Here is a 13041-nt window from a genome sequence, read left to right as displayed (position 1 = left end):
CACTCTTCTCTCGGTTCTTCCAATGTATGTGCTTCGGCACGTACATGTAAAGTGGTGAATGCAGTTGGAGGTACTGAGAAAAGAGGACGTGCATGTCCACATTTCTGAGCATGTTCCCAAGAAACTGAGGTTGCAAGGGTCCAGGGCTCTCAACAGTGCGATAGCTCGGCATTTACTCGACACCGGGCACAGAATCGACATTTCTCATGCCTTTAAAATCATTAATAAACAAAGAAGTACAACTGCTCTCCGGTTTGCTGAGGCGATCGCGATAAAAAAACTCAAACCGGACCTATGTATTCAAAAAGAGACAGTGATAAACTTATTACTACCTTGGTAACCCATTTTTGTTTTGTTTTGTTTGTTTCAGTTTTGTTGTTGTTATTAATTCAATTTTGGTTAATATTCAGTTGTTTTTTTTATACCCAATTCTTAAACCACCCTTTCTCTCACACATTTCCGCTCATTTGTCTCTCCTAATTATATGAACTATCCAAATATTATTCAATTATTACGTAACCCACCCTAATTGTTTTCAACTACATCTATAAATTATCCAATCATTACGTAACCCACCCTAATTGTTTTCAACTACCTCTAAAATAATCACATTTTTGATTTTATCTGTCTCTGAACTCCACTCAACTATTACGCCTCCCTTTATTTCAATACCTAATAACCTCTGACCTTTCCTTGCCCATATATATAGTTATCATCGATGACTTTTGTTATTCCAATCCTTTACATTCAATTATGTCAATTGTTCCACATTATTTATTACCCCAATGATAAAACTCTAATGCATATTTGGTTGTAAGCAGCTGATGAGAAACCACGAAATATAATGAATTCATATTATTCTGCATCAATATTTGTTCTATCTTTATATAAATTCATAAAGGGAAGTAACTGCATAAAATCAAAATTCTCAACCGAGTTTAAACCTAGCTTGTCATCACCTATGCATAGCCAGTTGAACATTATCTATAATGTTCAACAATTCGAAATAACTCCTGACAAATAAAACTTGGACTAATCATTCAATAGAGATGGAGTCTCACTTACTGAAATACGTTTACTTCTTGCCCATGATCTTCCGGACGGCTTTTTGCTCGTTTGATCAATACTTACATGCGTCACCTGCCCATTAATACTACTCTCTACCAATGACTTTGAAACTTGGAAATCATTTGACTGAAACGATTTGTATGAAAGTGTCTGGTTATCATGATGTTCAATTTGATGTGGTTGAATCATGTGAAACTGATTAAAAAATTTGTCGATGTTTTATTGCATAACACTCACTCAGTCCACATCAAATGGGTTTTCATCTCAACAATCTAAATAAATGAGCAGGAAAGATTCGGAAATTAGTATACACTTTTAAGATTCTAGGAACTATGACTTTAAGTTCCAGATTGATACAAAATTTCACAACTAACCTGAGATCATCAGTCAATTGATTACCTAGATGAGAGGAACAGTTTGAGTAACAATGATCAAATAGCTGTAACTGAGACTTTCTAAATAGAGTCCCATCGACAAATGTAATGGATGTGTATTTCTTGGGATGTAATAAGTGTTATTTGACAGATGTCGACTAAGCCTTACTTATCCTAGTGCATGAAAAACAACGTAGCCAGTTGGCTTGAATGACTATGCTACTTTTGTTCAAACAAGTAACAAGCACAGGACAATTGTAAGAAAAGATTCTACTCTCATGTGTAAACCACATGATGAATAGTATGTGCTACATTCAGTGAGTTTTAAAAATTATTCGAAGCTAAATACAGTATCTTGGGAAAAGAAATTAGTCTTATGGAAGTCGAAAGTAATGTAATGGTTCCTATAACAAATTTTAAAAAAAGGCCCCCAAATGCCCTGGTATGGCCGAGAGTGGGGAGAGTCCGCTCTCCTCGAAATACTCTCACATGGCCATGCGTAATATAGCCTCTGCCAAGGAAGTCCTACTCACTGCCTTCTCGTGGCGGGGGTGTTGTTTACGAAATTGAGAGGACGAAAAGCGAATGTACGGCGCTTCAACCGGGCTGGTGGACACGGATAGTCCACCTAGGGGAGTTGGCAAACCCTGATTGCAAACCAATGGTGCTCGTGGGCTCCAGTATCCTGAAGGAACGAATGGCGTATGAACCAATTGTTGGTTACCGGCTACCATGGGAATGCATCGCCTCACGATGCTTCACTGCCTTGTGAATCAGACCTTTAGGTCGAAGGCTCCGGGTGTGGCCCCCTAAGAAAACCACCTGCTTCAGTTTGGGCACCTCAGCAGTATCACAGCCCTCACACAAATCTCACTTGATTTGTGCGGTGCATATGTATCTGGTGCTTCCTTGTACCAATATTTATGTGTATAAATAATAAATAATAATAAAACCTAAAGCTTGTATCAAGAAAGGCTACTAGTTTTGATCGGTAGGTCTGCATCTGCTACATAGTTTCAGAACGCGTAGTTGTAAGTGTTATCGACAGTTAGTAACTTTTTGTATTTTAGTAAAGAACAGTAATGAGCAAAGTAAAAATACCGCCAAACCTTTGATTTTCTCCTAGTTGTTATAATGGATTTGAAGTGTGCTACATTTAAGTTGTATGTTTCACCCCATACGAAATACTATAATTCACCATTTGAATAGCAATTTTACAATGTCCAATACTAGCGAGATGATCAACTTACAAACACCGCAATACCACCTTGAGCGGAAACAAATCAATCGCTAGATTACCAAGACAGTTCATAGTTGAAACGTAGCTGGTATGGAACTAAAGGAGCCAACTACATAAACACCCCCTACACTGAAATTTTAGAAAAATACCCTTTAGATTTAACACATCATCTTATCACTCGGATTGAACATATACATATATACTCATGTAAAATCACAACAATTTAAGTTGCTGTTTTTTTTGTCAATTTTCCACAGGTTACTAAACCGTTTCAGGAAAATTTTGCATGAAAGTGACACTTCATAACTGACTAGAAATGCACCATCACTAAACGGATTAGAGGGTTGATGAGTATAAATAGCTGCAAAACAGAATGCTTATCTCCAGCAGAATATTAAGAGTTTTGACTAAACACGAAACACTAATAAAATGAACTAGGTATAATACAAGACAATGTATACTTATAATATATAACTCGTAACAATTTAATCATTAAATGGGTGAAGCCAGTGCAATAAAGCTGAAGAACTTCGATGACCAATAAACCTGACCGAGGTTTCATCCTGTAAATCGTAATATAAATGTGCAGAAAAACTAGCTTGCAGAGTAAAATTTAAAGATATTCGTAAATGGTGACCGGTTGCGTATCAACGTTGCTGTAAACCAACTTCAACCTGGTTACGCACAGAATGGTGCTTAGTTGAAGCGATTCTCATAAATGAAGTCCTAGAACTTCCCAATCTGGTAAAGAAGTTGAGTCTGACATTAGACAATAAGAAGACTACGAGTGTAACCACCAATGCTATCAGTTAAACTCTTACCACGGATAGAAAGATTGAGACTCGCATGGTCAACACACATGAAGAGGGAGAAACATGAGCTCAGAATATTGTTATTAGTAATCTTCTAGTACTGTCATGACAATTAAATCACCACCCATCAAAAGTGCACTCACTGTAAACGCTGCGGGGTGAAAGCAACTGGACGATGTGCAGCGAGCAAAAGTCCCTGATAAAACTCGGTGTGTAGAGGGTGAGACCCAAGCAAAGAGGTTCTTACATTTGTTACTTGAAACTAACGATGGAAAAAACGTTATGTTATACAATTCATATGAAATCTGTAACTCGAATATTCATATGCAGCCAGTGTTTACTTGAGGATGGAATGAATACTCAGGTTGAGTTAAAAACCCAAAATCATAATGGCAAAGCGAACCTTGGGATTCAGGGTTTCCGAGTAGTGGTCCATGGAGTTAATGCTTTCGAGAACTATATGGGTGGAAAGGGCGACCAAGAAACACCGTATGTGCTGTACAAAGGTTCACAGCCTTCGAAAAACCCAAGAATATATGTAAAAAAAAATACTATAGCTATTTATAAAAGACAATCGGTACATCAGACCCGTACCTTCCCAAAACAATTCCTTTTGTAAATTAATCAAATTACAAAACTAAGTGATTGCACCGCCAATATTTTTATTTACTTTATTCGTATGAGAGGAAATTCTCTTAATGAAAGAATCGTTTTCAGTTGTAATGACCCACCCCCCTGAATATTGTCATTATTTTATCCACTAACTTCTATGCATTCTGTATTTCAAATTATCCCAAACTTTTTTTTCTGTCTCTTCACTATCTCATTTTCTTACTGTGTCGCGCATATTTTGTTTCCCCTTCGACTGAAATATCATATATACAATTTATAGGTAAGTTTCAAGTCAAAGGTAAATTGATAAACTATGGAAGTGGCAATAACCTAAAGGTTTATAAAAAACTTTTACAAAAATACCCAGAACCACGATCTCTACGCAGTAGGTCAAGACTAAGTGTCCATAAAGCACATCAAGGTCGTCTGCTAAATATCTAATATCTTCGAGAGACCGTATACAAACTATTTGGTGGACCATGTGTTAGTACATAATTATTAGGTCTATTCATTGAGTTGATTGTGATCACTTCAGCTGTAAGATTGTCCTAAATTGTGTCGACTCTTAGTGAGAAAAAGTGAGGACATACTTGAGTTTTCACTGTTTAATGTTAACGTTCTCGGGAATTCCCCCATGGAGTACAGTGATGAATCCCTGGTAGGATATTCGTGTTGAGATGACTTGGAGTATCTGGTGTATTATGGGACACTATCAGACCATCTATTACTCTCTAACTCAACGAGAACAATCTTGTATTGGGGTCTATCTTACTGAGATTTGTTTCTCAATCTCATCACTATTCTTGCCCGTTCCTGTACTTTATGCACTTTTTGATGACAGGCGGTTTAACAACGTTGTGAATTTCGAGATCAGGCCCTAAGTACTTTTTCGAAGTGTCGAATGCAATTCTGGAGTGATTGCACTAAGCTGTCTTCATGAAAAGTGAGTAGTTGCATTTGCCTAGTCTACACCTGCAATGCAGTCTAAGCTCTGTGTGATTACTAGTCCTAGATTTCGGTCTAAGCAGATGATTTAGGGTAGATCATCATAGAAGATGCAAATTTTCTGTGTCCCATAGGGCTGAACAAGCATAACGTGGCATTTAGATAAGCTAAGTTTCAGTCCATTGTCCACCTCCCATTCCCTATTAAAATGTGGTTCCTTTACGGTCTGAGTTAATTCTTTCCGCCTCTCATAGACCTGTATATCTTACTATTTTCAGCCTATATGAGGGTCGATGATCTTATTTTATCTAGGAGGTATTTTAGAACAAAGATAGAAGTGTGTCGGGACCTTTTCTATGAAGAATGGGTACCTTAATATGTCAAACGCTTATGCGAAATCAAATGTTGTTACACGAATTGTTACCTTTGGTCACGACAGATTTCTCGGTCGTCCCATGTCAGGAGAACATTGAGCGCTCACCATCTTTTTTAAACCATTGCTGGGCTTCATGAAGGATGTTGTTTCTGTCCACATGTTCCCGCATTTGGTCACTGACCAGTCTTTCCATTGCATTCGTCACTACTGGGAGTGATTTTACTGGCTTGAAACAAATGGAATATAAATATGTATGAGTCATATATACATAGTGATAATAAAACGAGTCTGAGAAGCTAATTTGAGTATAACATAAGAGATTGTTTTAATTACAAACTTCGGATAATTAAGAATAATAATTATTTGGAAGGAAGAGAGGAAAAGAAAATTCTGAAAAGAAAAAAACGAACACCTAGTGAGAGGGTTCAAACATGCTAATGTCGACCTCTGACTTACTTACTTACGCCTGTTACTCTTAATGGGGCGTAGGCCGCCGGCCAGCATTCTCCAACCCACTCTGTCCTGGGCCTTCATTTTTAGTTCTATCCAATTTTTGTTCATTTTCCTCATGTCTATCTCCATTTCTTGGCGTCATGTGTTCTTTGGTCTTCCTCTTCTCCTTTGACCTTCAGTATTTCGTACGAGGGCTTGCCTTGAGACGCAGTTGGGTGCTTTCCTCATTGTGTGTCCTATCCATTTCCAGCTCCTCTTCTTCATTTCTTCCTCCTCTGGAACCTGGTCTGTTCTCTCCCACAGTAGGTTGTTGCTGATAATGTCTGGCCAACTGATCCAAAGTATTTTGTCTAGACAACTGTTGATAAACACTTGTATCTTCTGGATGATGGCTTTCGTAGTTCTCCAGGCTTCCGCCTCATACAGTAGAACTGTCTTGACATTTGTATTGAAAATTCTGGCTTCGGTGTTGGTTGACAATTGTTTTGAGTTTCAGATGTTCTTCAGTTGTAAATATGCTGCTCTTGCTTTACTGATCTGCATCTCCACATTTGCATCAGATCCTTCGTGTTCATCGATGATTCTGTCCGGATATGTGAAGTTATTTACATCCTCCAAAGCTTCTCCGTCAAGTGTGATTCTATTGGTGCAGTTAGTTTTCTACGGGATGGGGTCGCTAACCCAATGCCCGACCCCCCTCCTTTATCCGGGCTTGGGACCAGCAGTAGCTTCGGAGGGGCTACAGGCTGAGTTATCGATCTCCGAAGTAAACCATTGATTAGAAAACGCTTTAAGTCCACTTGGGTAAATTCACGCAAATTTATGCAAAGGGATATCGAATGAAACTTGATTTTAGTATAAACTCTTGTGAAATAATAATTTAGAACGACGCTATAAATGTCATAATCAGTTGCAAAACGATAGATAAACATAAATTTCTGTATGTTATATATATGCGGTGGAGATCAAGTGAATCTGAGAAGTTAGTTTATTTAATAGTAACATAAGATGATTTCTTAGTTAGAGAATTCGGATGTTTAGGAGGAAAAGAAGGGACAAAAAAGTGTCTAATGTGTCGATGGACCAATCTTAATAATTATTATCATAAATATGAATATAAGCGAACTTCAGATATTGAGATGAATAGAAAGAAAAGAAAATGAGCGAGAAAAGTTTCGGAGGTTCTGCTTTGTTTTCCAGTCAATTAGATAGATGACTGACCTTGTTTGTATAAATCATTGTTAAACACATTAATATTCAATAGATAACATAATCCACTTTCGGAAAATTATCTCCGATCAGAAGATGATCTTTTTTTGATGAATAATATAATTTTAAAGGTTTTTCATCCTTACCTCCTTGAGTGGCAACGCTCACAGTCCTTAGATTCCAATCGCTGTGACCATTCGCTTATGAAACCACATTGAGGGGTTACACTCTTCTTGCCGAGGTCTAGAAGTGAGCTGTCAATGTCCTGGCTGTGGGTACCTCATAAAGCCACAGATGTAGTAGTAGTAGTGTTATCGGATGTGGTAGCTTTTCCTTTTATATGCTTACACACATAGGAGGACGCCATATTCTTCCAACCCATTGCTTTGTGCCGCTTGCTTTGAAACAATATCAGCAAGATTCTGACGATTCGACTTATATGACTGTTGACGGCATTGTGACCTTGAAGCGGATTTTGATGAATGCCATCACTCCACCTCGTGTTTTGCCTGTCAAATCTGAAGAGTAATAACATATTTCTGCCAGGGCAGGTGCTATGCCTTACACGACTCAACGATATCAGCAGAGAGACAGATTTTGTTTAGAACCTTGATCTTGGTTTCAAGTTTGAAGCACATGCTTCTGATCCCTCCTACTTCACTTTCAAGTCCTTTTACATTACTGTAGAAGCACTTGGTTGTTAGCCTCTTTATACAATGATCCTCTATGGAAGCTTCTGTGTTGTGGAGTCATGAATATTCCTTGGTCTAAAACGTGTTGCCCAATCTGACATTCGAGTTCCTACTTTTTTTTGGACCTTTAGCCTTGAATTGTCCATTTGTGTGTTACAGTGTCGTATTGTTGATATTTTTAAGATTTTAGATGCAATCAATTTGTCTAGGTAGGTAGCTATAGTCCCGGTATCATTGATCGTGATCGTTGTCTTGAAGAAAGTGAAGGGACTCGACTGAAAAGTATCGTAAACTTTTATCATATTAACAAACGTTGAATATATTGTAGTATGGTGAAATGTTTAGATGTTGCACCGAATATTAGGTAAGTAAAGCCGTTTCAGTTGATATTTCAAGTCGTTTAGTCGTTGTTGTGTACCGAGTGACTTTCAATCCCCTTGGAACCTCGTCGTTAGTTCCTAAACCACGAAGAAGCGTAGCTGGTGCGTTTACAGCATCTAGACCACTCTCACGTCTTGATGTTCTGATCCATATGTTGTTTTTATTCGTGAGAGATCAGAGGTATTGTGCTCGCGTGAGAAACCATCAGAGTACTTCGCGTTTAGACTAGTGAACTGCATCGCATGTCATTATCTCAAACTTTGCAAAGGGACGTGGACATATGGCCGCCGGTATGGTGAGTTAAATGAAGTTAGCAATTTTAATGCACCCTTATCTGATGCTTTACGTGATAGGTCTAATGGGAACCGGAGGTTCAAGGCGACTGTTCATGCACATGACTCAATCATACAATTTCTTGAATACATTACTAAATCTGTGAATAGTGACTGAATTGTTTGTTTTAGTTCGATTAAAATATTACAGACGCCTTTTGATCATGCTAACTATCAAATCAAATAACAATATAATAATATATTTCTGAAAGGGCAGGTACAAGCCATTTTTACAGGCATGATCTACAAGTTACAACATATACTGGTTCACAGTATGCACCCTAAGCAGGGTTGTTTAGTAAATATAATCTACGAAAGTTGATAGCAGTTCATTCATTCAGATGTACTGTTTTCTTCCAAATATTTTCCAAACGGGCATGGCGTCCACGTTACATACCAGACCCAATCTCGACAAAAATTGTATCAGGATTTTGGTCATGCCAAGTATTTATGTATTGCAGCTTTTTAAGTTTTTAGTTGTCATAAAGTAGACTTGTGGAGCGCCTGGAAAGCGCGTACGTTCAGCTTGTTCCAGATGTCAAAAGTTACATGGCTTCACCCTCAGAGCAAAATTCTGAAGAGAAAAAAGAAATGTTCATGTTCTTGGCCAGGCTATGCATCAATTCATTTGCCGGAGCTATCAAATGTGCCGAGTTTGTGCCAACAACTGAGTAATGCAGACTCTAGGGAAAGATTTGTAGAAGCGCACATGAGTGCGAGAAATGTATGAGTTGATGAGAGTGATTGTGTCACATCCTAGTGAAGAAATAAATATGGGTAACTTTCGTAACCTAATAATGGACGATTATTCTATATATACTTATTGTTTAACTATTCAGTGATTAAATTTAGTCGATATATGTTCATCTTATTATAAGCTTCATTTTGACCTATGTATTATTATTATGCGATTTACTGTCCCTAAATTATATCCAGTTTATTGATTATTGTATCCCACGTTCACGGCCACATTTGGCTTGATCCTGTACAAATATTATTTTCTATTTTATGGTATAATGTGGTCTATCTGTTTGGCATATAAACCGAGTATGCTTGAAATAAATTATTCGCATAACAGAAGCTGTAATTGATGTTCTGGACTCCATTGGAAGTGCTGGGCGGACAAATGACCAAGGTCGATTGTCATTGATTTGGCACAGTGTTAAGATTCGAAAAGTCATATTTCGATTGGCGTATAATTCACGTGATAAAAAGCAGGACACAAAATCGTAGCGAATCGGCATACGGCTTTCTTCTTTTTTAAAGTCATAGCAAATTGGGTTTTAAATCAGAGATTATATCAGTAGTCTAGCTAGATTCTTGGATGGTTCGTTGTTGTTTAAAAACACCATGGCATCTCAGAACTTCAGCCAAGATATAATATTTCATATTAATACACATTCTACTGCAAATTAAATGATTTTTTCGAAAACAACAATAATCAGGGTTAAATACTAACGAACAATCTTACGTTAGCAATGTTAGATGACTTTGGTCCCAAAGTGCAATGCGAAAGGGTTCAATTTACTTTTAGATTGTTTTTTTCACACTAAGCGAGAATTTGCACCAATCCCAGCAAAATAATATCTTCCTCGAGGACTAGCAACAGCTAATACACAAACAGGACAAAATATAAAATCTAAAAACAAAAAAGGGTTCAAATAGCTTCGAAAAAAAGGGAGACAGCTATTTGTATCGGAATACTGTTTTCAGAACTTTATTTTATAATCACACACAATTCCACACTTCTTTCTGAATTACCTTCATTTATACAGTTCCTTATCCACTCATACCTTGTTCACACTTATTCTTCTTTAACACATTAGTATGCTCTTGCCTAATAAGTACTTCAGTAACAGACAAATAGACTAAATGGTTATACCTTAACCATTCCTCCATGAATATTGTGTGCTCTGCTTTTCGTCCTTCCTTTTTCTTACACCTTTTTCAGCCTACTGCAGATACTCCACCGAAAACAGATATGGCACGGGTGACTTCGTCCTACACCGTTATTAAAGCTTCCGATATTCTGGAGGGATATAAGGTCGAAGCTTCTAAAAGCCCCCAACTTTGCCTGCATCTATTCTCCATCACCAGCTGTATGTTGCAACGCAACCTTCATAAAGTGCGCCAAGTGTGGTGTTGATATGTTTCTTACGAAATCCATTTACATTCATATCTTATGAAATATCAACCCTGCTGAGTATATTTCTACGGTGAAAATTGTAACTTCTGTAACAATTTGATATTGCCTGTAAACCGGCATGCCTCATGTAACAAACTGTTATTTGAGAATAAACTACTATTATTATTACTATATCCAGAGTCATTGGTGTCGCCAATAATGGTTTAACTCAGAAAATGACATGGTCGAAAAATTCAGAATTATTTTTAGATTCGGAATTCACACTTTGCCTCTTCTGATGTACTACAATGTGACAATATTTCAACCTTTAGTCGAAGAGGAAAACAGAAATTAGGGAGTCCAAATAACCATATTTTATTCGTTTATCGTTGTATATCAGAAAGCTGCTCCATTTATCATTGATAGCAAATTTCCTAAAGAACCTCCAATTTCTAGACTTCCAAAATCGAAACTTAAAGACCAAACCAAAGGCTGACCAAGCGTCAAAAATTTAAGATCAGAATCATAAACAAACCAAGTTCAAAGTTTCAGCAAAGTCAATTTGTCAGAAATCAATAAAAAAAGATAACATTCATGATGATAATTTATGGTTTCTTCAGTAAACTTTGAAATGAAGTAACGTTAGCTTTTCCCATAGACGAATAATATTTCAGAAGCAATATAAAAAGCAGGCATATTGCCTACAAATAACCAAAGTTTCAAATAATTTGAAGGATTGTGTGGTTAGGGCCAAATGCCATTACAGGCTCAGGTTGACATTATTTTTAATTAACATCCTATTTTAATACATATTCGTTTCTAAGACGTTTTCGCCGTGTCCATTCCCTTCCAGATTACCAATACTTTTTAACCAATATGCAAAGAACATAATCCAATTTCTTGTTGACAGCGTCTGCTATTTAAGTAAGTGTCGAATAAAGGTCCGAATATGTTATCACAAATGCTTAGTGCAGTTCGTGCTCTCGTTTTTAAATAAACTGATTAGCCCCAGTTGTTGACTGAGAACGTTTTGACTCCCTTCTAAGGACACCTGTTAAGTAATATGTATACTGTGCGTAGTTAGGCATAAATCAAAAATTACATTTAATTAAACTTACAAAACATTCTTCACGTGTTAGAGAATTCGGCATAGCATATTTTTTGTTGAGGCACACTTCTTTTTTAATTGAAGCAATGCAATTTGGGTTTCTTTTCCGATAAATTTTGAAGGTTTTATTCCCAAAACGTGTGTACCTTCAGGTTCTTTCATTCAACTGACTCGCAGTCGTTCCAAAACCTTTTTCGCATGGTGTTCGTTCCACTTTAGACCAGAAACGTTGATTAATAAGTAATCAATGTATCCCTGAGAGAAAAGCACATATCTAGGTAAATTATATATAAACCAAAAAATTAAAATGGCGGCGAATATTTGTGGCTCGGTATGGGGATGTTGGTATTGTGATCTCTGAGCTGGATGAATTGACTATGAAACCTTCGCTGTTCCTTCGGATAGAAATCAATCTGTCTCTCTCGGAAATCTTACCTCTGATGACCTTTGGAGGGTTAGTGCCACACTCTCCATGCCGAACTGCATCTTCACAACTTCGGACAACATGAAAGACAAGATAATTCCTGTCTTAGGAATATCTCTCTCATATTATCCTGTTTACAAAAAATATACAACATTCAAATATGATTGGTTTAACATAGTGTAGATTTTGATCTGATTGTTAAAAAACAATACATATTTTTTTGATGATATTGATTTTGATTATTACATTGAAGAAATCTAGACAAGTTAGCTGGACAAATCGTTGGAATTATTTAATTTTCAATCGCTGAGATTATTTCAAATGTAATTTTCACATATAATGACTTCTCTATACTTTGCGTTCAATTTTTGTCAAGCTATTCGTTCTAATTTTGGCGAATATTCGTATAAAAACGTTCTTATAGATTCTATTGGAGATTTTGCACTGATTAGTTCTTCTCCAAAACTCTACTACGTAATCTCAGCTGGGATGAGTTTTTTCCTCAAATGACGTTAATACTACACCAGATTTTCTTCATTTTAATCTCAAACCTTGTGTGGACTTAATCACCTCAATTATAGAGTGAAATCATATGTTCCTCATCGTGATTATATTCCTATCGAATTTGGATCCAAACTGCGGAGGTTGCGAGAAAGGCTCTTTGTTCAACTGGATTTTTCAGCCACTTTCAACATTTAGGCAGTATTTATTAATATCAAAGACTCTCGTCAAACAAAAGAATAACATGCTGAACGAATTTCCTCCAGCTTATGAAGCTAGATTAGCATTTCGGCAGCTAATGTTCCCATTATCCCAAAGGTCAATGACGAACTTATGGGAGACCCAGGAAAACTATTATCTGCTTGGGAACACATATGCATAAGCAGTCA

At 37.0% G+C, this 13041-nt stretch overlaps 1 protein-coding gene across 1 annotated transcript in view; it reads right to left on the bottom strand.

The window, feature by feature from the left end:
* Smp_164260 (hypothetical protein) overlaps positions 1-1257 on the bottom strand; it is a gene marked incomplete at both ends in the record, with an annotated part of 26093 nt that extends 24836 nt beyond the window's left edge. The window contains one exon of the mRNA XM_018792793.1: positions 1066-1257. Within this exon, the coding sequence (XP_018643999.1) occupies positions 1066-1257 (192 nt within the window). The remainder of the gene's footprint in view (positions 1-1065) is intronic.
* Between the last annotated feature and the right edge of the window lie 11784 nt (positions 1258-13041).

The sequence above is a fragment of the Schistosoma mansoni genome (assembly GCF_000237925.1).
Source record: "Schistosoma mansoni, WGS project CABG00000000 data, supercontig 0111, strain Puerto Rico, whole genome shotgun sequence".
Taxonomy (NCBI): Eukaryota; Metazoa; Platyhelminthes; class Trematoda; order Strigeidida; family Schistosomatidae; genus Schistosoma; species Schistosoma mansoni.
This window is presented reverse-complemented; position numbering and strand designations above follow the sequence as displayed.